Here is a 24984-nt window from a genome sequence, read left to right on the forward strand (position 1 = left end):
AAATATCATCAAGTGGCGAAATCCAGACATTTGGACCACCCACTCTTATTTAAACTGGGAGAAAAGTGAAACATTTGAGAACAGATAGAAGCTGAGTTTTCTATTGATCCCGATAGAATCCAACCCACTGACTGGTCTGGTCCTGCATACTGATACATGCATTACACTCTATAGATCCAACACTTCGTATTTGATTGTGTTTACGTAAGCGTGGACTTCAATGTGTGTTTACACATTTTATGTTGACTCTATCTGCACTGTATCATTTGTACGTTTCACTTACCATGAAATGCATGTTTGTGTAAGTTCAGACTTTCTTTGTCCAGGTTTACTCGTGTGTAAGTGTGCTCGTATTCAGCAGGTGTGAGCATGACTTTGTGTAAGAAGTACAGCATCATAGCTTTGTTTCAAGTGTTCTACATGCACTCATACTGTAGGTTTCATCCCCTCTACAGATCTACTTTGTGTGTGTGTGTGTGTGTGTGTGTGTGTGTGTGTGTGTGTGTGTGTGTGTGTGTTGGGGTGTGGTGGCCTATCAATAGTTGCCTTGTGATTATTATTTAACATGCATGTAGTCATTGATCGGAGACATTGATCGGAGGTTGCGAGCTAAAGGCCAGCTCACATTAAGACTTTGCCTCCCTAAGGGGCAATATGGAGCATTACTATTGAGGGACATTCTCAGCCTTTACTGCCACATATGCTAAAACGCACCTTACATGCCAGCTCAAAGAGAGATTACAGATGTGTGCAGCCAAATGCTTATGCACACACATACACACACACACACACACACACACAGACTCTCAGGTGCTCCTGCATCTCTCCATCATTCTACAAGTCCATCTCTTTTTTCTCCGCCCACTCGTCTCTTTGTGAGTCCATTCATCACACCCGTAGATCCACACTTTAAAGGCAGAGAAGAGAGCAGCCCCTGATTTTAAAGCCCCAATCCTGGATTTAGTTCGAACAAGAAATTGTAGGTTTTACATCTATGTTACACAGCAATGCTAAAAACTCTACTTGCAACTCTTACTACATTTATGATTAATATTTTAAAGATCTCTTTGGTGTGCAGAATAGAACACTGGTGTTGGTTTATATTCAAATGAAAATGTAGAGAAGTATTTTGTACTTTTTTTGATATATATGTCAAGATCACATTTCACTACACCATGAAGAATTTGCTACCCTGAGTTTGTGGCCTGTCAGTAGCATCACTGCATCGATTTGGATTAAACCTTTAGCACCTCACTCACACAGCAGACAGCGGGGGCACAGGTACTGACAGAGACACATACTGTTCGAGAGTTGTAGGAGCTTTCTGCAATGAAAAACGTGCCTGCTTTTGATGCTGGAAAATTCAGATCATAAGCATTTCAGTCAGCAAAAGAGGCTGATGACTATTTTAAATGCGTTGTCCAATCGCATCATGTTCTAATAATAACACATAAATCAAACCATAACCCCCTATTATCCTTTTATTGATGTCTTTCATAGTGCGATACTACAGATACCTCTTCAAATATATTTTAGTTCACATTTAAATTTGAGTTGTGCATTTGTCTTCCCTCCTTCTCCAGACTCCATGCATATTGAAGATGTGGATGCAGTGCAGAAGCTCCAAGATGTGCTCCATGAGGCCCTGCAGGACTACGAGGCTGCCCAGCACCAGGAGGACCCCCGCCGGGCCGGCAAGCTGCTCATGACCCTCCCCCTCCTCCGCCAGACCTCCACCAAAGCTGTGCAACACTTCTACAGCATCAAGCAGGACGGCAAAGTCCCAATGCACAAACTCTTCTTGGAGCTGCTGGAAGCCAAGGTCTGAGGACGGGAGAATAGATGGAAGAACAGCTAGGCGCCAGTCCGAATCTCACTTTGAATGACCTCCTGCTCTTTTACACCGCACACACTCTTACACACGCACACACACACACACACACACAGAAATATGTTCCTGAAGTACTTCTGCTGACACCCTCTCCTGTATAAACAAGTAACCTAAACCTCTCACCTGAACCCCTGAACCTCCAGCGTCTTTGACAAAAAGGTGCTCACTCGACCTTTTGTTTTGGGGAAACATGCTGACAGACTGACATGACCCCCTTACTACCAAGGGAAGAAGATATTTCCTTTTAAAACTCTTAAAAATCACTCAACAGTTACCGCAGGGGCTCCGAACATTGAAGATGGCAAGCCTCTTATGCATTTAATAACTTTAAGATGTTGTTAAAAGACATGCGCTTAAATGAGGACACATTTAAAAGAAACTAAAAACTCTTCATTTTAGTTCTAAGAGACTCTACGACTGCACTTGTGTCTCCTTTCCCCCTCCCCCATTTCCCCCCAACAGAGTTTTTTAAGTGTTCAAGAAGAAAAGGAGTGGAGAAAAAAAAAAAGGAACACTAAAGAACTATTAATGACGTTTGTTGTCAAATTACATGTACAATGAAATTTGGATGGATGGACAGAAAGAAAAGAAGAGGAGATTTGCCCTGCCAAAGAATGGAGCTCATCCATTCAGAGGATGCCAGCAAACTTTACTGTCATAACCCAAAGCTGTTTCTGGTTTGATCGACCGGTGGCTTTCAATGCTGGGCCTCAAGAGTGCTGCTGGTTTTCTGCTCCGCCAGTTATTTAAAATGTGTCTGGTTATTATGAAAACCAGCAGGGCCAGGACCAGGATTAGAATCCACTGCTGTAAACACTTTCTGGTTCTCCCTAAATTCAGTTCCTGGTTTCCCATGACTCCCCTACTTCAACTTTACTATTTGTTGTATTTGTTGAAGACCTTGGCCTCAGTATGACCATAGAATCAGTGGTTTGCACACTTGACGTGGCTGAAAATGTTTCCAAATATTCAAACCACCTAGAGTGTGACTGACTGACAGAGTTCACAATCAAAATATTACTTAACAAGATAAGACTTGATCTTTACTGTCAAGAATTGATTCCTGCTTGTCCCGCTGGTAGATGTAGGCTCAGTCCGCATTCTCTGTATTTATTCGGTCAAACACTCCTCTTGTGTTTAGACGTCTGTTCGAAAACCTTCTCAGCCGCTCAGTTGGCCCGGGGTTTGTCGCTCTCCACACACAAGTCAGTAGAGATTTGAGTCTGTCAATGTGCCATTAAGAATAGTCCAGCCCGTGCTCGTTACCCAAACTCCAAAAAAAATGCAGTGTCACTTCAGTACTACCCTCCTCGCTTCGTTGCATTCACAACATCCAGTGCGTCTCTGGCGTCAGCACAGAGCTATTTTTGTGATTCATTCAGGGAGTGATGGGGTCACTCAACGCAATACAAACCAGAAGGAAAGGTGTGCTGACAAGACTGATTGAAGAACAACTATTGTTGCTTTCAAACTCTCTATTTTTTTCTTTTATTTCTATCTTGAAAATAATCTTAGCGATGAAACCAGTATTAGGGTTGTAAATAACTGTCATCCTGTATATGACATATAACACGGCTTTGTTTTTGTTGTTAATATTGTCTTCTTAAAACTGAATCAATCAATATGTCTTTCCTTTTTTCTATCAGCTTGACCACTTTCAGCAATTATCATATATATATATATAAATATAACAAGTAATAATGTATTAACAAATCAGCGTTTTATCTTAGAAAACTCTGAGCAATATTGGTTTTAAAGGAAGGGTTTGTGCATATGGACTAAGTCTGCAATATTAACATAACGTGCCAGTCTTAAATTTGGAAGAGAGAACGGGGATTTGAGGAGAATTTGTAGCTTCTCTTTTTCTCTGTGTAACTTGCCATAAGCTATTAGATAACAGTCAATATTTCCTTTGTTAGAGAAAGTAAGACAGGAGCAAATATGGACCAGATATGTGAGTGTGGAATGTTAATGCTGCCGTCACATAAAGACTCTGTGAGGGCTGAAGCAGCAACACAAACGGCTAAAAACTAAAAGATTCAACATCCAGATTGCGATGAATAACATGGCTCTGATGTGTGCACCTTTCTTGTCTGATTGAACCAAGACAGTTTTTTTGTTTAAAAACCAATGTTAAGTCATACACAGTTGGGGGGGGCCGTCAGAATAACCTAAATCTGGATCTATGCGGAGGGAAAAAAATCATCAAAATAATGAAAACACCACAGTGGCTGTTTCATGGTCGCTCGCGATTCCACTTCTTGTTGTTGGAGACTTTATTTGAACATTTTAAAGTATGGGTTTATGTGTCGTAATGGTGGTAACCAACCGTCCTATCAAAGAAAGTCTAAATTGATCAAATGAATAATAATCTTAAAAGTAAATTGTGTTGGCGAATCACAGATTAAAAGTCAATAGTTTCACATTTAAAGTGTTTAGCTGCAAGAAATGGAAAGCTGAGCTTACAGGAAGCTGTCTGACATTTTACAGGCAAGTGAAGAAACATTTATTTCATCATTATAAGACCGTACGGCTGACAGATCACAGCTTAAACAGGCGACGACAGTTGAGGGATTTTTTTACATCATTATGTGTGTCATTTCTAAAGCCGAATAAGAATGCCAAAATGTGTAGATGACAGTGTAATCTAATCTAAAATGGCAACTTGTCACAGCAGAGGAGTGCTGCAGGTTAAGTGTAGTTGATCACATGCTCTGCATCAAACATCAGTAATATTAGTAAGGGGTATTTTCTCAGCCTTCTTAAACATTGTATATTGTAAATTATACAGATTATAATTCTAACATAAGACATTTTATTGGAAACAAAATCGAGAAGAAAAAAAAAAAAAAAAGTAGTTCAGCCTCGATGTGCGTTTCATGTTCGCTGTTTTTTCTATCAAGAAAAAACCCAGTTTCTTTAGTTTTACTGTTTTTTGTTTCTTTGTTTCATCCTTTCCTCCTCTTTTGAGTCCTCTGAGGCGTTGCTTTGTACTTTTTCTTGTGGTGATTCCCGTTCTTGTGCTGTGTGCTTCTTCCTTAGACAACACAGAGTAGAGTAGAGGCCATGTTGTCTGTCTGTCAGATCAGTCCGCTGGGGTCTGGGCACCGGATTCTCTCTCAATGATCCGAACCGGATATAAAGCTCTTCTTCTAGAAACTAGACCACCAAGACCAAATTTCAGTATTCATCTTTACCAAACTATACATAAATGATTAAATATTTAGTATCTAAATGAAGAAACACCATACAAGTATTAAAAGAGGGATCATTTGTGTGACTTTCCTGTAGAATAAACAATATACTGTATATCTTTAGGTTAAAATAACGATGAAATGAAAAGGATTGAGTAATTCAGAACTGTAGGTGACTCTTTTTTGATAAACTTGCTGTACATTACTGCCTTCCATACAGCTCGGCTCAATCATCGTTACTGTTTCAGCAGTCAAAAAGAGAAAATATGAAGATGAAAAACTTTATTTCCCCTCATACTTGTGTCCCGTTTTCAGCTCATTTCCAGGAAGATATCTTCTTTTACAACAAAGATTAAAAAGTGATCGGACAGTTGAAAATGCAGGACTATAGGTTTTCGAGTGGGTTGATGGGAAATGTTAAAGAAAAGCTCAACATGTTTCGTTTGCACCTGCTGTTTCTCTGCACCATGCACTCATCACACTGTGGGACAAGTTTCTGCTTTGGCCCCAGAATTAAGAACTTTAGATTTAAACTGAAAGTCTCCTTTAATGAACATGTTACTCTACTCGTTTTGCCTCTTTATACACATTTATAGATTCTGCGCTACAAATAGCATACATTCTTGCTTGGACTCATCAAAGGTCTTAAACATTAACATATAATCTGAGAAAACATACATACAAATAATTTAACGGGTGCATATAAATATATTAGGCAAAATCCCTGATGACAGTTGAATTTCCTGTTTTGATTGTAACTTCAGACACCCTCTCGTCAGACAGATGGTATTTCTCATCATCCACTGTACATTAATCCACAAACGACTTATGGTAGAAAGGTGCTCTTTTCTTCCTATTGTTTCTCTTCTGTTAGTGTTTTTATTTATTTGTCAGTTGTCAAACCAATGCTGTGTACTTCTGAACAATTCAAGGCGATGAAAGATGTCACACGTCTCCCTGAGGCGATTAAGGCTGAGCTGGATTTAAATAATAGCCACATTGAAAAATGAACAAAGTTAAATTTCTAAACTCGTAAATACTGATGTGTGGTTATATGCGTTTCAGGACAGGAAATGGTTCGCCCTGTGCCGCTTTGTTTTCCTAGTGAAACAGAATAAATCTACCAGCTAAATTCAGTCGGGAGATTGTGTGATTCTTTCAGAGGTTTTGATGAACTTGCTGCTCATAGCCAAGATATTATTTAAATGTACAAGACAAACGTGTTTTCAGACTTTTTTTTCCAGTTAAAAAGCAATATTTTGTGCAATGACGATGAGCTGCACCTGTTTTGTGTTTTGGGTTATACATGTAAATGCTGTTAAAGCTGTTAAAATGATTCTGTGGTTGAAGCTAAAACCATCTCAATGACAACAAAACAAACTGGTATTTCCTAAGAGGAGTGTTGGAAGAAGAACTGTCTGGGTTTCCACAACGACATCGATAGAAAAAGTTTGACCTGGTTGCACTTCGGGCACCATGTTATCGCCCTCATCTGGAACTTAGATCCATTAGCTGCAAATACTCTATGTAACAATAGTTTAGCTGGAACAGAAGGACAAATTATTTAGGCATAGGGACAAAGCAGGATTGTCCATCTACCACGGCTGCCCCTGAAATCTGCTCAGGCCAAACTGTGTCTATCTGCAGCTCTACAGTGTTTAGTCATTTAGTTGTATTTAATCCCCAAATGTAACTGCCACTCGTGCTGCGGCTCACCCTGCAGTCTGAATTTGCAAATGTGAAGAAAATATTTAAGGGGGACAGAACGATGACACATTTGGATACAAAGGATATTTAACGACTGAAAAAAAAAACCCTGGCGTGGTGGAGGAGAAGAGTTGCGTACGAGAGAAGACCCTGTAGTGTTATTTAAAACATGTCCGTAGATTTTAGATGTGCTTCACATCAGTAAATGAAAAAAAAAATGAAAAAAAAAGAAACGATAACCTGTATATTTTTGTGACGTGTATCATACAAGTGTGCTCCAACAATAATGTCCATTTGTGTAAATGTATTTATTTCACATTGTATATATTGTTCAATGCAAAAAGAGAGACCTATGATTCTGTAACTTAAACTACTATGGGTTGAAACATTACATGTGTTACTCCAGACTATGCCTTTCAGGATTATTACAGTAGAGCAATATCAATTAAAACCAGGCTTCCAGTTTTGACACCTGTCTTTTGTCTCTGATTTATACACACACATTTCTTTTAGAGTGTTAACAATAAGCACATAATTTATGAGATAGTTCACAGAGCATGCATGCTAGTTTCCAGCGGTGCTGTACTTCGCAAGATTATGTTTACATCAGTCCTGACAAAAAAAATAAAACAACCTGGCCCCATTTATTTGAATGAGGCCAGGCCGGCCGTGCAGCAGAGGTGCCGACGCAGAGGGCGTTTTGTTTGTCCGCCAAGAAAGTGGAAGCTGTACTTTTGCAGCATTATACAGGAAGGCGTTGCGTTGGCCAATCAAACTCATAGATATGTTCTTCAAACTGGACTTCCCAGATTGTATTTCATGTCTCTCTGGTGGTAAATTGACTTAGTTCCACGTGAAGCACACCTAACCAGAGTGAGAGTTGACCCAAACAATCGAACAGGACAAAAGGACATCAAGCATGATTGAGAGCAATTGGGACTGTCCTTACGAGGTCAGGAGCACAAACGGGGACTCTACTCTAACCCCAGTTACACCATATACAACTATTTTTGAAACAAGTTGAAGTGCTTTATAATGCATTTCAGCGACCAATCAAAGAATAATACAACTGCAGTTGTCAGGGAGCATGTTTATCATTTTCTAATTGCAAATGTGCCCATTAGTCAAGAGCATTCAAACATGGACTTAAAGGTGAACTCTATCACAATATTTCTGTTTCCATCCTTTCATGTGAGGTAAAATGAAAGAGAACAGGTAGGGAGGGAGTGAAAAGGGAGGGGAAGAGAGGGGGAGAGAGGGGGAGGATGGGGGGGAGGAGGAAAAAGGAAGCGGTAACAGCTTGCTTCGGTGGGTGGCTAACTACTGTCCATTCTGAATTATTTTGCCAAGGGCACTAAACTCTCACACACACACTGATGTACAACATTAAATAGAAGAGATTTTACAAAAGCAACAAACATGTGTTTTAAATCGTAATTCTTGTAACCTCCTGTTTATATTTTCTTTCAGTTACCTCTTTTTATTTTATTTTGTTCTTTCTTGCTCTGTCAACCTTACGTACTTCCCTTTTTCTCTCTCTCTCTCTCTCTCTCTCTCTCTCTCTCTCTCTCTCTCTCTCTCTCTCTCTCTCTCTCTCTCTCCCCTAATAGCTAGCAGCAGTAAATGGGACGCAGAGGCCAGATATTTAATGTAGCAGAGAGCCGTGAAGAAGCCTTTTTCTAACAGGGGGAGCCCTGACCCGCAGGCAAATATTTTTCAACCAGATGACATAAGAAGATATTACCGGAAAGAGAGCAAGATTTTTATTCCTTTTTTTTTTTTTATCTTTCTACAATTTCTCACTCTCTTTTCTATTTGGGTTGCTGACTGCTCACCCGGCTCCCTGCACATACGTTTTATTTTACTTGCACGTCTTTTGGAGTTCATTTATTTTATTTTATCTTTGATTCATTATTATGATACGATAAAAGCTACTTGAGCATTTCAGCTGCTGAGGGGCTCTTATCGTTAACCTTGTGGAACGCATGTAAGAGTGGGCTCCACACGCCGCATCGCTAATGGCCAACTTAACTCCTCTCTTCTCCTCCTCCACCTTCTGTCTTCATCTACATCTCTCATTCTATCTCTGTCTCTCTCTGAGCATCATTCATCCCTTAATCTTGTTCGTCTGCTGTCTGCTCTTTTCTCTCATAATCCCCTCCTATATGTATATATAGTATTTATTTAACTATATTTTTCAATTTCTCTGCTTACTATTCAAATTGGTTTTATTTTATTTTGTATACAGGAAAATAAAACTCAGCAGTATTCTACTCTGCTCAGCATAACTGACTAATGAATGACGCAGCTCTTTGCACTAAAAAGAGGATACAACCTTGATCTGTCACTGTTAATAATCGTGATGAGCTGAGTTTTAGTGGGTAAAAACTCAGCTGCCTGATACGGTATTCTTAGTCACCATAGGCATTTTATCAATACAGACTTTATTTTTGGCCCCATTTCAATCTCCATTGACATGCATACTGTTCCACTGTTATGCCAATGACGCACAGTTATAGCTTCCCATAACACCTAATGGCACCATTAGTCTGGACAGTTGTAGACGCTGCCTTGCAGCTATGAAGTGTTGAGTGTTACCGATATTCCCACAACTCAATGAATCCAAAATCCTAAGCATCAGATCATTTTCGATTCAAATAACTCCATTACGTTCATTTACTATGAATGAGGCACGATTTCAAAGACAATTCATTAACAAGGGAGGTTTACGATTTGGTGGAGAATCCAGTTTTGATGAGACCGCATTTGTGGTGACATTGATCAATTTAGGCTACTTCCTCTGGATATGTCACTTCACACCACAAAGAAATCATCCATTTTTGGAATTTTACTTAACTTCGGCTGGTGAATACAGAACGTACAGCCTCTAACATCAGTGCTGCTGGCCATTATTCTGGGTTGTGGACATGATGAGCGATGAGCCGTGAGCACCATCCAAAGTACTTCTTATGGACTCATGATACTTTTAACATCGTGTCATGTTCACAGACCGATCAACATGCTACATGTAGTTGTGAATTCTGCCCAATTTACCAAACTTGGCAACATCTAGTCTGAAAATGTACTGACACTGCTGGGGAGGGAGAACAAATCACATATATTTACATAATCACTTGTATGCAGTTACTTATATATTGTGTAATGCTGTTTCTATCACCGTTAATGGTTTCCTGCTGTTTTTGATCTTCTCTTTTTCATTTGTCATTAATTGTTCATCAACCTACGTTGAACTGCTCTAAAGACCAATAGCTGTCACAATAAATAAGAGAGTATTGTAAGAACGCATACATCGCTCTTCAAAATAATCAGCATCCTGAACACAGAGAAAGGCTATATGAGGAAAACACAAGGCTTACTGTTCAGAGCTCCACATGTGATCGGTTGCTTCTGTTTTGCCACAGCTGACGTAAAGAAGCCTTTGTCACATCCAGTCTGCTGCTCAAGATTTGACAATATCTGAGCTTAGAAAAAGAAATAGAGCAATGATTATGGTCTGTTAGCAGTGGGTAATACAATGCAATACAGGTTGAGTAGGTTAAATTGTGTTGTTGTTTGTTTTTGCAATGTTTTTCCAGTCCTGAGCGAAGTTCTTCGAAATATGTGATTTTTTGTGTAACACAGTTACACAAACGGGCTGCTTCATTCAGACCTCATACGGGAGTCTGATTTCATTTCAGAGCGGTTCTTGTTTCGTTTGGGAGAAAGTCTGGATGTGATTCCTGTTATAATATTGTGCCAAACAGGGTCAGTCTCCAAGGGTGACCATATCTGTTTTAGGCGCTGTGACCTGTAAAGTGCTAATGTGTGGCAGCTTCACACTGGTGGTGTTTCAAAGGCCTGTTTTGTGTCTATTTACCCCCCCTTGTGTGTGTATATAAATATATACAGTATATATATATATATCTCTGTGTGTTCATCTTGGCATGTAAGATTTATAAATTTACAATCTTGAGGGGTCCACATGTGGCCATATGTAAGCACAATTTGTATCTGTATACATTTCGATATGCCTTTGTGTGTATGTGCATGTGTGTGTGTTTGTGAGTGTGTGTGTGTGTGTGAGAGAGAGAGAAAGTTATCCCCATATCCCCTTGTATCAGTGGGTTCCCTTGGGTTTCACAGGACTAGTGACATGGACTCACGGTGGTAATGGCCTTTCACAGCATCTAGCTCCCCTGACACACACACACACACACACACACACACACACACAAATATGGGCACAGATGGAGAAAAACACAACTAATACATGGTCTTTTTCTACTTCTCCTGTATATTCTTGTGCTTCGTTAAGGCAGCGAATAATATCCCAAAACAGGGATGAAGTAGAGAACATGAGAGGGATTGAGATATTACATTAGAGCAGTGGCAAGAGGAAATGAAGAGCAACTTTCCCCTCTTCCTCGTCACTCTTCTTGTTATTCTTTGTCTCTCCTTTACATTTCTTTCTTTTCTCCTTGTCCTGTGCTTTCCAATGACCCTCTCTCCATCAAATCACATATGGCTTACATGCTAAACTAAGGGTCCACTCTGCTTGTAATTTATAGCCTCTCGTTTGTGCAAACCGGTGATTTACGTGTTCTATGTTCTCTCCCTCTTTCACACTTTGTCTCTTTCTAATTCATTCTTTGATCTTTCCTTCATTCTTTTTGTCAGTCACTTTAAAAAAAATCATATTCACTATAACTATAAATCACATGTGTTCGCTTGCCCCACTTCTATCTCTCGCCTCTTTCCATTTCTCTCACATCCCATTCTCTTGTGTCATCCAATTCCCCATCTTTTCCTCTCTCTTTCCCCATTTTGTCCCCCATCCCTTCATCTTGTAGGGTGTAAAGTGGCTTAGGTGGCTGCGCGTGGCTGCGCGTGGCTGCGCTGCATGTGCAAGCTATAAGAGGGTCAGCTGTCTATTTGCACTTTTAACGTCTTAACTCTATACGATGGGCCATTTATTCTCACTCTCTCCTCTCTCTTTCCCTCTCTCTCTCTTTCCCCCTTTCCGTCCTCTTTCTGTGTATATTGCTCTCTATCTCTCTCTTAGGACAGTAAATGTTTTAACTCTCCATTCTATGGGCCATTCATTAAGTTAGTGTACTTTAATAAATAGTCTGATGTGTCACTGGCCAGTGAATTAGTGGCACTTAAAATCACCCACTAGTGGCCAATAGATAGCTGGAAGGTTTGATATGCAGCAGCCACTTTTCCTCAGAAAACCAATTAGAGCTTACTAGAGCCGATACGTTAATAACACACGCGTTAGCATTCAAAGCACAAACAATTTCACTAGCTCATCTCTGTTTACAGTGAGTCAACACACAAGAGAATATTCTAAAAATGAGGTACATTTTTTATGAATATTACTTTTATTTTAATTGTGAATACAGAATACATTTTTTATTTAAACAAGTGTATTATAATTGTAAGAAAATAGATTAGTACTGGTATACCAGTGACACACAATACTATGACACCACAGTCACACAAAAACCCAATCCCATTGCACATCCATTTACATCTAATGTTATTTTATTTGTTTACAGTCAGAGGTTTAGGGAAACACATGACATGTGTCATTCCCAATTTCAACAAACTATCACTCATGTATTGGTATGTTGATTTATTTAAAAAAAGTCATGCTTAGCAGTTTTTACAAAGCACAAAACCATACGACAGATTTGTTCAATGATGACTGTCTGATAAGCCACACAGAAACTGACATCTGAGGAAAACCTACTTGACTTATTGTAAGTGGGAACATGACTTCAAGTGACATTTTTATATATTTTTTCCAACCCAAAGTAGTAAAATCCCAAGATTCAACTTTGCAATGAAACATGATTGCTGATGGAAAAGTCTTCATTGCAAGACAGCAGCTTAGCTGTACGTTTATTTTCAAATGTGTTCTGCAATCAATCAATGCAGTAGAAAGTTTCATTCCGTACATCACCCAGCATATTGTTTTGCCTATACGCAGCCAGTCATGTGGACTTTATACGTCACCCTTTTTAAGAGAAAAAACAAAAACAAATTCTGTGCATACAGTCGGTTGATTCCCGTGGGTGAATCTAAGTGATAATATTTGCCGAAATGCCCCAAGCTAATAATATAGCCTTGACAGGGGAAAGGTGATTGGCATAGACATAGTGTGTTTGTGAGACTCGATGATTATGTGTATGCGCATTGTCAAGAGAGGCAGGAGGTTAATTCAATCCTATAGAAACGCAGCATGGAGGGGATTGGACAGCACAGCCCTGAGGGTGTCACTGGCCTCAACCCCAATAGGGGGCAGAAAGCGTGCACACACAGACACACACACACACACACACACACACACACACACACATAGAAACACATACACATATGGACCTTGTGACTTAAGGGTATAAAAACTGAAAAGCCTAGGAAAAGCCAAATTGTTTTTATATCTAGTTTCTGGTGCATTTCATTTAGAGCAAAGGAGTATAACTGATGAACATGGATTAATATCTCTCTCTCTCTCTCTACATATATACGTAGATATATATATATATGTATATATATATATATATATATAATTTTCTATGTAAATATATGTATAGAAAATGCTGCATAAAACAAGGACAAGAAAGAGGAGGACATTTAGAGAAGAGCAGTGATGGAGGGCGGTAAGAGGGATTGAGGGCATGGGGAGGGGAGAAGGGAATAGAGTGAATGGAGGGAAGAATGAGTGGTGCCTGTGGAGAGAGGGATGTGTGGGAGAGGTGTATACGTGGAGGACAGAAGTGACCAAAATAGAGTTTAGACAGCAGGATGACGCAAGTGGCAGAGGAAAAATGGAAGAGATAGCCTAAATAAACCTTACACCAGAGTGCATATTCAGTCAGACCAGCATGGTTGCCAACTAAGCATGTTGCTGTGGTGTGTCATGTTCATGCATATTTGATGCAAGCTACTGCACTTTAAATTGAACACAAAGACATTCATGAAAAGTGTTACCTATTCAAATTTCACCCCTTCTTATAATGTCGATGTTGATGTTGTATTGAAAGGTATATGCTGTGGAAGTTTCGACCGCTAGCACGATGGAGAAATGTTTTGTGTCCCATTTTATATGTGTCATGCACACCAACAAGGACAGAAAGGAGCAGCACAGATGCTCACCAAGGGCCCGACATTGTCGGGGCCTTTAAACCTATATACATTCACACACATAAGTAAGTGTGCACACAGACATGTGCGCACAAACACTGAAAATGATGAGCTTGCACTCACTGCTATTATTCAGGAAATAAAATTGCTCTTGAATGCATCAGGCCTAAAATACATGTGTGTGTGCGTGTGTGTGTGTGTGTGTGTGTGTGTGTGTGTGTGTGTGTGTGTGTGTGTGTGTGTGTGTGTAACATTTCCATATGGAAAGCCTAATATTGTATTTTGCTATAAAAAAAAATACACAGCCCAACCATCAATTTATTCCACTTTTCCTAATCAGCAGCAAGGCCAAGGATGTCTGCATACATATTCATGCTGCTCTGGAGACTCAGAGAGACGATACATTTACAGCCCACATTTACCATATTACCCTTAATGTTATTAGACCAGCAAACACAATCTAGTCAAATATAAGTCATACATAAGTAATTTAGAAAATGAGACAATATTAATTGTGCGATCGTCATCCCGTTGTAATCCCGTTTGTGTGATAGCACTTCAATCTCAGGAATTGAATGCGCCTGGCTGAATAAATTAGTTCAATCAATGTATGACTAGATTCTCTGTCATGTGGACACACTCTGTGCAAATCTATGCAAATGTCTTATGAGGAGAGGATAAGAAAAACTCTTATTGGCTAACAAAGCTCTTGATAATCACAGCCTATCTGACACAATGATGTCATTTTCACCCTCTCAGAGGAAAGTAAAAGGAGGAAATGATGGCGAGGGATGCAAAAAGAGAGGGTTCCTCACTCTTCAGGGTAAATGGGCATTGTTTGGCGACTGAAGAAAGCCGCTCACAAGTCGGCAATCATGACGCAATTTTTTATTTTTCAAATGTATATGTAGATAAGGTCATGCCCTTGTTTTGCAAATATTTCCGATCAAGTTCATAGTCTTCTTCCTCCACTTCCTCTGCTCTCCTTCCCCCTTTTGCATTTTTTTTCCTTTTCTCCAACCCTTTCCTCCCTACCTCTACCCTAGCCCCTAGCCACCTCCCCTCTCCTCCTCTCCCCTCCCTTTGCTCCTCTCTGCCTGGTATTGATTAGAAGGCGAACCTCTAATCTCCTTAAGGTCATTAGGAACACTTAATTAAAACCTAGTTAGAATGCCTTTGTTCAACCAAAGCAAATTGCAGCTGTTCAAACGCGATTAGTATGATAACGTGAAAACTTGTCGGCAGGGAAAAATATAAGAGAGGGTCTTTTTTGGTGGAAATGTTTACACAATTTAAATGCAGAGCGCTTAAGCACACAGTGGAAGTCTAAAATAAAGTATACTTGAGCTAGTGCTTCTGCTGTTTGTGTGTGTTGATGGGATTGCTTTTATTTTGCTAGTGGATGTTCGGCTTTTTGAAACTAGAGGATTAAAGCATGTAACTGGCTTAGAGATTTGTCTAAAATTGTTTGTTTTATACACCTGGAGAAAAACAAAGACAAATGCAATAAAAAAAGACCAGGTCGAATATATGATAAGATGTATGATATTTGAAGGTGAGAGTTTTCTCTTGTTGTCACGATCACACAAATCTTCTTCTTCAGCAAATACAGATTTGAACACGAAGAAAGAAAAATGGATACTGAGAAAAGTGAGGCAACAAACCAATCAAATTCATAGTTTGGATACTGTTTATTAGAATGGAGAGACAGAACAGTTTGTATATATATATATATATATATATATTACATTGTTTTCTGTTATTGAAATAAATTGCTTACTTAAAACTTAAATGAAACATTTTACAATGCATTTTAAATAAGTCAACTCAGGTTTCCACACTTCAGAATATCATTTTTGTATCAACCATATACCAAAGGGCATTCACAACAGCTATACCACACATAATTTGGTCACTTTTGCATGCAGGGCTTTATCACAGACACAAATTACTGTAATTACTCATTTGTCTTTAATTGTTAAGGCTCAATTAATAGCACACATAGCAGGGAACCCCTGGTGACTGCCATTACATTGCTGACAGGGAAGACACCTTGCCAGCTCCTTTGCCTCTCATTATGACATTCTTGCAAGTTAAAGAGCTTCCTCTGTAATATTCCTAAATATTTAGGTTGAATTCACTTATTTCAGAAAATGTATATTTTATTGACTGAGGGCATGTCTAATTGCTATCGCAAATGTAAAACATTATTATAAAACATTTAACTGTCTGTTGATGCATTATGTGTATGGGCAATTCCTATTTTTGTTTGTTAAAAGCATTTTCAATTTGTATACAGCGGACACATATACACTGTGTCAGTGTACAACTGAATGGTAGATGCTCATAAGGAATTACAAATGAATGAATGACCCCAATCTATCCGCATGCATCCAATGTTTCTATTTGTTTTTTCTCATCAGAGCCATAATGCATTTGCCCACAGCCTTAAATGGTGATGTTGTAGCTATTTAAGTAAAAATAAATAATTTGACAGATCTATGAAATGGTTCACTACCCACACACTATTTGGATTTCGTTGCCTAGCGACGGCAGTAGCGTCCCTCTTCTCTGAGAGCCACTTGTCTGAAGCCCAGACGCAGCCCACCTAGGTGTGGGGGTGGGGGTGGGGGGACGCATTGCTACAAGCCGGGGGGGGGGGGGGGGGGGGTAATTGGGCTTTTTAAATAGCATATTAACGCATCGCTGTCATGGACAATATTTAATCACATTCCTGTAACAGATGCAAAATGGACATGTCGCACTATTTATTCTCAACCCACAGGGCTCTCGAGTTTCCGTTACCTGGCTCTCACCGTTGTAACGTTGCCTCTGCGTTACTTTGTGCCCAAGTATCCTGCCGCCTCGAGCGCTGCTGGACAGATGGCAGCGCGCTGTAATCTCCTTAGCACCGCGTGCTGCATGTTCTGAATGAGAGACGACAGAGAGAGAGAGAGAGAGAGAGCGACAGAGAGAGAGAGAGAGAGAGAGAGAGAGAGAGAGAGAGAGAGAGAGAGAGAGAGAGAGGGGGGGGAAATAACAGGAGCTTTGTCAAGTTTAGCTGTGCTGTCATTCAGTTTTTTTCCGGAACGACGGACAAAATAACTCGCGTCATGTTCGGAGGGGACTATTTTTTCTACTGGAGCGGCGTGTGCTCTCGCTGACAGGTGTGCGGAGAAACAGGTAGTTTGCTTGTTTTGCACGACTCATGCCAGAGCAACAAGTTGAATGTTTGTTGACGCTGCACTTGTGATGGGGGATATCGTTTTGTGCTGGGAACCCTCACCGACAGGTAACCACCAGAAGTCACTAGATATTTCAGCATGTCACAGTATCTGCATAGATTTACACATTTGCACGGCATATAGCACCCGCTATCAGATACACTGGGAGCTTTCGCTCATCGTGGGCAAGAGTTTCCAAGTAATTCAACACCAGAGATGACTGCACTGCTGGCCTCTTTTTTTGTGTTGTCAAAATGCGGAATTGAAGCTGATAAGTATTGTAATGAAGAGAGCTTTGGCCCTAAGCCTCAATTTCCAACAAACTTATGTGAAAACTCGTTCTGTTGGATAAGGACCTGGAGGCCAGATGCCGGTGGAAAAAAGGTCATGTTTAATTCAATAGAAAATGAAGAAAAGGGGAAAGCAATGTAGCAGTATCAGTTGAGCTGTGCCTCCATCAAGCTGTACATGATAGTGCAGGCTTTGGCTAGGGAATAGCCTGCATGGCATTTCACCCTCCTCAGATTTGTCTCATGTTGGATTTTGGTCTGACCACGTCTCTCTTTCCTTCTCTCCTTCTCTCGATTCCCTCTCTAGATTGTGAAATCCTACCTATCATGTGAAGGCTTTGGTTGTGGTTTGTGTGTGTGTGTGTGTGTGTGTGTGTGTGTGTGTGTGTGTGTGTGTGCGAGGAGACAGTGTAACAGAGAGCTAAGCTTCGTAGCCTCACCCTAGGGGGTACTGGCCTGTAAAAAAAAATGGCCCTGGAACCATGAAACCATGACAGTCGTCATTTATTCGAGTGCTGCTGGAAGGCGTCCGATAGAAATCCAGGTTCCTGAACATCCAACGTTACCGGGAAATGTTGCACAACCTCTGTCTAAGATTTTAGAACCTGGCACCATGCCGGACCTCTCGGAGAACCCGATGCTCAAATCTGGTAAGGTCAAAGGCCAGAGATGGCTGGAACAGAGAGGCAGCGAGGGAGGAGCAAAGGCAGAGAGGGCGAAAACGCAGAGACAAAAATGGGGTAGAGGAGTCGGCAGGGAGAGGATGGAGAGAAGAAGGAGAGCGGAGCGGTGGGACTTAAGGATCAAATGCAACAAGGAAATTAACAAATGCCTAAAAAAGGGGGGGAAATGCGTGGAAGGTAAAGACAAGAGCACGACAGATGTGTGTGGGATTTCTGGGATTCTGTCAGCTGCTGAAACAGAAGGTGAAGACAAGCAAAGGGAGACGAGGATGAGGGAAAGGAAGATTTGGCCTGTTTTTCCCTGGCCATTTTCCCTGAAAAACATCACTGGAAGAGGGGAACACATGATGAGCAGGATGAAGTGGCGTCCTCTCTTCATCTGGTTAGCTCTCCTCCTCTTCGGCCTGTGTCCACCACCTGCTTCATCACAGGTAAGAGTGGCTTTCAAAGAGCCAATTGTCATCTGTGAACCAGAAACTGGAGTAATAATTAACAGCCAATGTATTCTACATGATTTATTTAATGACTATGAAATGGGCCTTTGTCAAAGCAGACATGTTGACCTGTCATACTATAGGAAAAGCCCAGGTGTTACTAACGACATTAACGCCGGCTGTGTTCTATTTAAGTGTCCCAGGAAAATAGAATCATCATCATCATTCATTTATTGATACCTGTACTAATATATAATAAATGCACTTTATACATACAGTACATGTGACGGTAAGAGATTTGCCTGCAAAATGGGTTATGCTATATCATGACCCTTATTCTACAACCCATAGGCTGTTTTCATTTATAGCACTTTCTCCATTTCTGGCATTTTAGTTCTCGTGGGTGCTGCCTCCCTAAATATGTAACAGTGTCAAGAGTCCCAGATTGAATGTAATTCTGCTAATTGTTTAACTGTCTTCCTTCTTAGGGACATTTCCCAAGAATGGAGAACATTGCTGCCTTCAAACCCGTGTCCACCTCCCCTTCTCGATCCACATGTGGGCTTCCAGAGCGGAGCGGCTACTGTCGGTCGCCGTCCTCCCAGACTGAGCTGACAACATGTTACCAGGCCTTCTGTGTCCAGGAGTGTCCCTACAGATACTCCACACCTCCATACGCCCCGCTGCTACTGCCTGCACACAGGTAGGTAGATTGAATTATTGGTAATGCTATGAAGGTATTTTAATTGGCCGCTGACCTTTCCATTGATGCAAATAAAAAAAACCCATAAAAGAGGTCCTTTTGAGTGGAAATATTAACACATTTACACTTTATTCCTCCAGGGGTACCTGCATAGATGAAGACGGTAATGACACTCGTCCTGGGACTCAGACGGAGACCAGAACCACTACCGGTGCAGAGAGGGTTCCTGGTGGATCCAGTAGTGTGCTCTTTCGGCCAGTCCAGGATGGATGTCTGGTCTCTCCCCCCTCACAGGCACTAGGAGCGTTGGGTTCCCTCACTCTGGCATCGTGGATAAAACCAAGCTCTCCTGGAGAAATGTGAGTTTCATTTTTGTCATTTCTAAGAAAGGAGAATAATGTGTCTGTTACATAGGTGGAGAGACTGTGACTACCAATGTCATCTTAAAGCACACACAGTATATTGTGCTTTACAAAGCATTTTTATTATTTATTTATGGATGGATGGATCTTAGTCCGCTATTAGTAAAGGCCAGATATATAACAGCTGTACACAGTAGCCAGTTGACGAGTGTTCCCTGTGTGTGTGTGTGTGTGTGCATGACAGTTCGTGCAGTAACTTTGATTAGTTGAAAAGTCCGATTTAGATGAAAGTAAATGTTCTCAACGTATCCTGACTTTACTTAATACAGCATATTTGAATAGTTATAAACACTACTAGGACTGTACGAAATGTCATTTTTTAACATTCTAATGACGTTTTCGAAATATAGTTTTGAATTTTTGTCGTCATATTTTATGTCATCACCTTAAAAAAAATCCTCAATTTGAATTTAGTGATTTATCGGAATAAAAGTATTTTTTTATATTTTTTTGACTGCAGTGAAAATGTTGTTTTTCAAAGGTTTAACAGGTTGAAGCAGAATGTTTCGTTAGATAAAATCATGTTGTGATTTTTTTTTTGTGAAATAGATGAGCCCCAAAGACACATTAGACCTTGCAGTTTCATTTGGCACAGCTAATAAGAGCAATAATACCGTTGTGTTACATCTAGCAAGCTGTGCTGATACTTTATTGGTACAGGAAGAGGTCAAACTGACAGCTCACATCTCATAGCTACAAACACGCTGTGTCAGCAAGTCAAAGTTCTTGTCGAAATTCTACTTTTTTAGGAGAAATAAAAGAGTAAAACAAAAAAGTGCAATGATACAGATAAAGTTATTCAATTAGTTATTGGCATTATGAGGATATACTATTCAAATCTTTGGAACCTAAGTGTTACTACAACCAGACTGATTTACCTGATCAGAGTAGTCCACCATTATCCGGTGCTACTGATGTAATACAGCTCCCCGCTGGAAACGCACTGCTGCTGCGATTCATAGTCAAATGTCTGTTCTGATATCATATTTGATATGATTGTCATACAGTGACAGTGCATTGAAGTGAAAGCCCTGTGATATTGATCTAATAACAAGGAGCAATCAGGCTCTGGTCAGGTCAGTATCACTATCGGGAAATGTTGGCGAACAACTGGCTGTCATGTCCCACTTAGACATGTTGTGTGTGTGTGTGAGGGAGACAGGAGAGAGTGTGCTGGTATGTTGCGGGCAGCGCTGGGACGGTGCAGAGTTACACACACTCGGATCAGTTTGCAGTCACAAACAAAGCACAAGCACACATAGAAAGAGATCCGTTGGCTTTTCTTGGCAACCCCACCTCCCCCTACGGCAACACTTAATTTAAAGTAGATTGCTCGAACAACATGGGATGCTTTGTCATGAAAGTAAAAATAGGTTAAACATGCATGATGTCTTGTTTTCTATTTGTTGGTTGTTGTATTTGTTTGTTAAATGTAGCTTGCAAAAGAGTCCACCGGTTTTACCATTTGACTCCTATAACATTGTTGCACTCGAGATTAGGCCTGACACAGTTATCGAAATATCCTAAGATGTATGGAATATCACCAGCATAATGCCAAAATACACTGCAGGGTTTTCCCTACCATTATAAGACTTGGGCATTGGGCAGAAATAGCACATTTCTGTTAACAATGTCTGAGAGTCCTTTTATTTATCGTTCTGGTTGTAATTGATTCATGTTTTATTGATATGAAATATTTTAATATTTTCTTCACCTTCCAATTCAAATGTCTAAATATTCTTAAGACTTAAAAGTTCTTTGTAAGGGCGTACTTGCATTATTATGCTATTATATCATCATATCGGTGGCAAAACTGGTCTTAAAATGACACGGGCATCGTTTAATGCAATTCTATCTGTGATAATATGTTGTCCAACATAATGAATTATTGTGACAAGCCAAAGCTTGGTGGACTCTTTAGAAATACAAGGATCAAAATATATTCAGCAGAACCAGAGATTCTATCTTTTTTTCCACCCATTGTTCTTCCTTGTCAAAACCGTGGGCCTAAATCACCCACAATGCAACTTGATTGCTGACAATTTGCTCGGAGATTTCGGGTGTGTCATGCTAGTAGCGGCGAGCCTCAAACGGAGGTCTGGTAAGCTCACTTCTTTCTAGCTCCGCACCCCAAGTTTCTTTTAATTTTAAAGCTCCATCCTTCAGCCAACCATATCTGATCATATTAAAAGATAGTTTAGTCATATTTCACAGCATCATTTTACTACACTGTCTTTTAATATGATAAGAGTTCGTAGGCTCCATCTGGACAAACAAAGAAAGACAATGCTCAGTGAGAAAAACAATCATCTTTATGGATAAAACAAACATTTTAAGTAAGCTGTTATGGCTTTGTTGAGGTTTCATAAGATAAAGTCTGTCTACATTCACATATGCCACAATTTTCTGTAAAGATAAACATGACTGATAACTTTGCAGTGGTGACGGGTCTGAAGAAAGACCCAGAGCAACACTAGGTTTTATGTGTATCTAGTAACTCACTGGATGTTCAGTTTAAATGTTGCCGTCAGTGGAATTTAACTCTGAGAAGGAGAATCAGGCAGAGATCAAATCACTCCCTTTAAATTTCCTACTGTGATTTTTGTTTGCGAAGTTGTTTGTCCTGGGATTTAGACGACAGACAAGTGTTGTCGTCTTGGTTTTCCGAACATGACACCTGTATGGCTGAATGCATCTGAATGGAAGTAATATCTCCCCCCCCCCCCCCGCTCTCACTCTCCCTCTCCGTCTTTCTGTTGCTGTCGTTGGCCATCAGTCTCTTGTTGTAGAGACGATCATGGCTGCCATCAAAGAAGCCAGATGAAAGGAGGTCTCTATCCTCACCTCTGTCCATCTCTCCTCACCCCTCTCTCTTTGTGTCTCCCTCTCTTTGTGATTTCACATCCCTCCCCTCATCTGAACAATGAACAGAGCCAGCCACCTGTTCTTACAAATCATAGTTTTTACTATACCGTGGCTTCACTTTCAGAAACTGGTTATGTTAAGTTATGTCTATATTGTGTGAAGATTCTAATTTTGAATGGATATTTATTTTTAGTTTGGTCACACACTTTTCCTACATGGACAAAATTGGGTAAAAATCCATGTTGCTTGAAGTTTTTTGACAACTTGTTTTTTCCCTAACCATCAGCTTACCTTTCCCACGCAACATATTGAATAAATTATAGCAAAACATTACACAACACCAACATTTTGTACTATCTTTCCAAGCAAACATGACAAAAGTTTACAGCTTCTCAATAACTGAATGTCTATTTGCTGGTTTTTCGAACTAAATATCATTCGGGTTTTGGACAAAACATTCACTTTTAAGTGTTTAAACTTGGGCTTTATGATGGGCATTTTATGGATCAAATACTAATCAATAATGACAATAATTCTTAGTTGAATCAGGATTCTTTCGTATATATCAAAAGTTAAAGCATCCTTTGACAAAAGAAGCCTTTTCATTCCTGTAAATCAGTTCACTTATTATCTGTCTGTCTATCTCTTTGTCTCTCCCCACAAGCACACACCGGCTCACATGCATACATACATATGGTCTCTTTCTCATGCATACATCGCTCTGTGATTTATAGGGTATGTGGCTCTGGGTTCATAAAAGTCATGATTTCCCATAAAATGTCAGTGATGGTGGTTAATATGACACGTGGAGGGTGTGTGTGTCTGCACCCAGTGTAGCCGCTCAAACCTAGCAGTCATGTAAAATATTGATATTCCATGTGTAAATGTCAGAATGAGAGACTGTGTGTGGGAGTGTGCGTAGTGACACTTGAGTCCACTCTTCCTTTTTTCTTTACTTCTGAGTTAAGTCAGAACAACTAACCAGTCCTGTCTGGACTGTATATCTGCTGCGGATATAATTGTGTTTCGATATGTGTGTTTTTGTTCTCCCCCTCCAGGCTGCTGCTGGAGAAGAGCTCAGGGCAGCGGTTGATTTTTTCTGCGACAGTGTCCGAGCAGATGGTCACACTGCGGTATGGTCAGTCCGGCAGTCAGACTCCTCTGACCGTCGGCTTCAGAACAGAGGGGAGGCTTACACCGGAGAGGTGGACGCACCTTGTTTTGCAGGTAACAATTCTCAGAGTGTTTAGGTATTCTGGTGGTGGCTTGAGAGGCAGCTGCCCTGTTAAACGCATCATAGTCAGTCAATATGAGAGGCGCGTGATGTAGCATGTATGTTTAACACGCATCCATAGGTGAGTTTATATGCATGAAACTCAATCAATCTACCTTAGAAGTGCCATCAGGTGTGTGTTTAACTGTAAGGAAATGATCTCTTTATCACAGACATACTGTCACTCTATCTTCTTCTCCGTCTAAGTTTCTCTTTCATTCTCTGGCCATATTTTTCTCTTCCTCTCGACGAGGTTGTGGTAATTATGCTGGCAAACATCTGCTTTGGCACAGCTGCTGGGGCCAGGGGCCACATATTACATCAGACACATACACACAGACAGACAATTCCTCACACTTTCAACACAGTATTTCTTTGGATTTTACTTATTCTGTTTAATCTATTTAGGTCTGTTGTTATTTTTATGATTTACTGTGTAAAACACAGAAATTGATCTTGTACTCATGTAAGGTTGCTTAATTTTATTGCACAAAGCTCGTTCTATAACGTCAGCGAATCTGAGGTTGTCTTTCACCCGCTGGTGAGCGCCGTAACCCTCGTTAAGTTGTGGTCTATAGGGCCAACTTTGGATGTTGTGTTTGAAAAATAACGCAACTGACAAATCCTACACATTGTGCCTTTAAGCAATATTCTAACAATGTATGCATTTATTTTCTCTCTTTGGTGTTTTCTTGCTGTCCTTTATTTCTCCAGAACCAATTGACATAAGTGGTACATAAACTAGACCTTTTAGGAGGCATCAGAAGTTAGAAATACAAGACAAATCAAGGCTTTCATAAGCTCTGATGGTTCTGGTGAAGTGGAGAGACTCTCGAGGCCCCAAATGAATCCCTGTGTGTGTGTGTGTGTGTGTGTGTGTGTGTGTGTGTGTGTGTGTGTGTGTGTGTGTGTGTGTGTGTGTGTGTGTGTGTGTGTGTGTGTGTGTGTGTGAGTGTGTGAGTGTGTGAGTGTGTGAGTGTGTGAGTGTGTGTGTGTGTGTGTGTGTGTGTGTGTGTGTGTCTGGTCTGTTAAAGAGTATCATTTTACAGATTACTCCACTGGACAATCTTTCCCTTTCAGCATTTCTGAATAACACCAGGCTAGTTGTGGAAGAAGCATGACCACCATGATGAGCCTTTTCAATATAAG

General features: G+C 40.3%; 2 protein-coding genes across 3 annotated transcripts in view; both read left to right on the forward strand.

Annotated features, from left to right (window-relative positions):
- esrrga (estrogen-related receptor gamma a) overlaps positions 1–1828 on the forward strand; it is a gene marked incomplete at its 3' end in the record, with an annotated part of 57243 nt that extends 55415 nt beyond the window's left edge. For both annotated transcript variants that reach the window (XM_079162240.1, XM_079162241.1), the window contains exon 8: positions 1584–1828. In XM_079162240.1, the coding sequence (XP_079018366.1) occupies positions 1584–1828 (245 nt within the window). The remainder of the gene's footprint in view (positions 1–1583) is intronic.
- A 16732-nt stretch (positions 1829–18560) lies between these two features.
- Positions 18561–24984, forward strand: part of ush2a (Usher syndrome 2A (autosomal recessive, mild)) — a gene marked incomplete at its 3' end in the record, with an annotated part of 191303 nt that continues 184879 nt past the window's right edge. Inside the window, exons 1-4 of the mRNA XM_079186116.1 lie at positions 18561–18569; positions 19061–19275; positions 19416–19634; positions 23621–23789. Coding sequence (XP_079042242.1) covers positions 19076–19275; positions 19416–19634; positions 23621–23789 — 588 coding nt within the window. The 5' untranslated portion in view covers positions 18561–18569; positions 19061–19075. The remainder of the gene's footprint in view (positions 18570–19060; positions 19276–19415; positions 19635–23620; positions 23790–24984) is intronic.

The sequence above is a fragment of the Pholis gunnellus genome (genome assembly GCF_910591455.1).
Source record: "Pholis gunnellus genome assembly, chromosome: 1".
Lineage (NCBI taxonomy): Eukaryota > Metazoa > Chordata > Actinopteri > Perciformes > Pholidae > Pholis > Pholis gunnellus.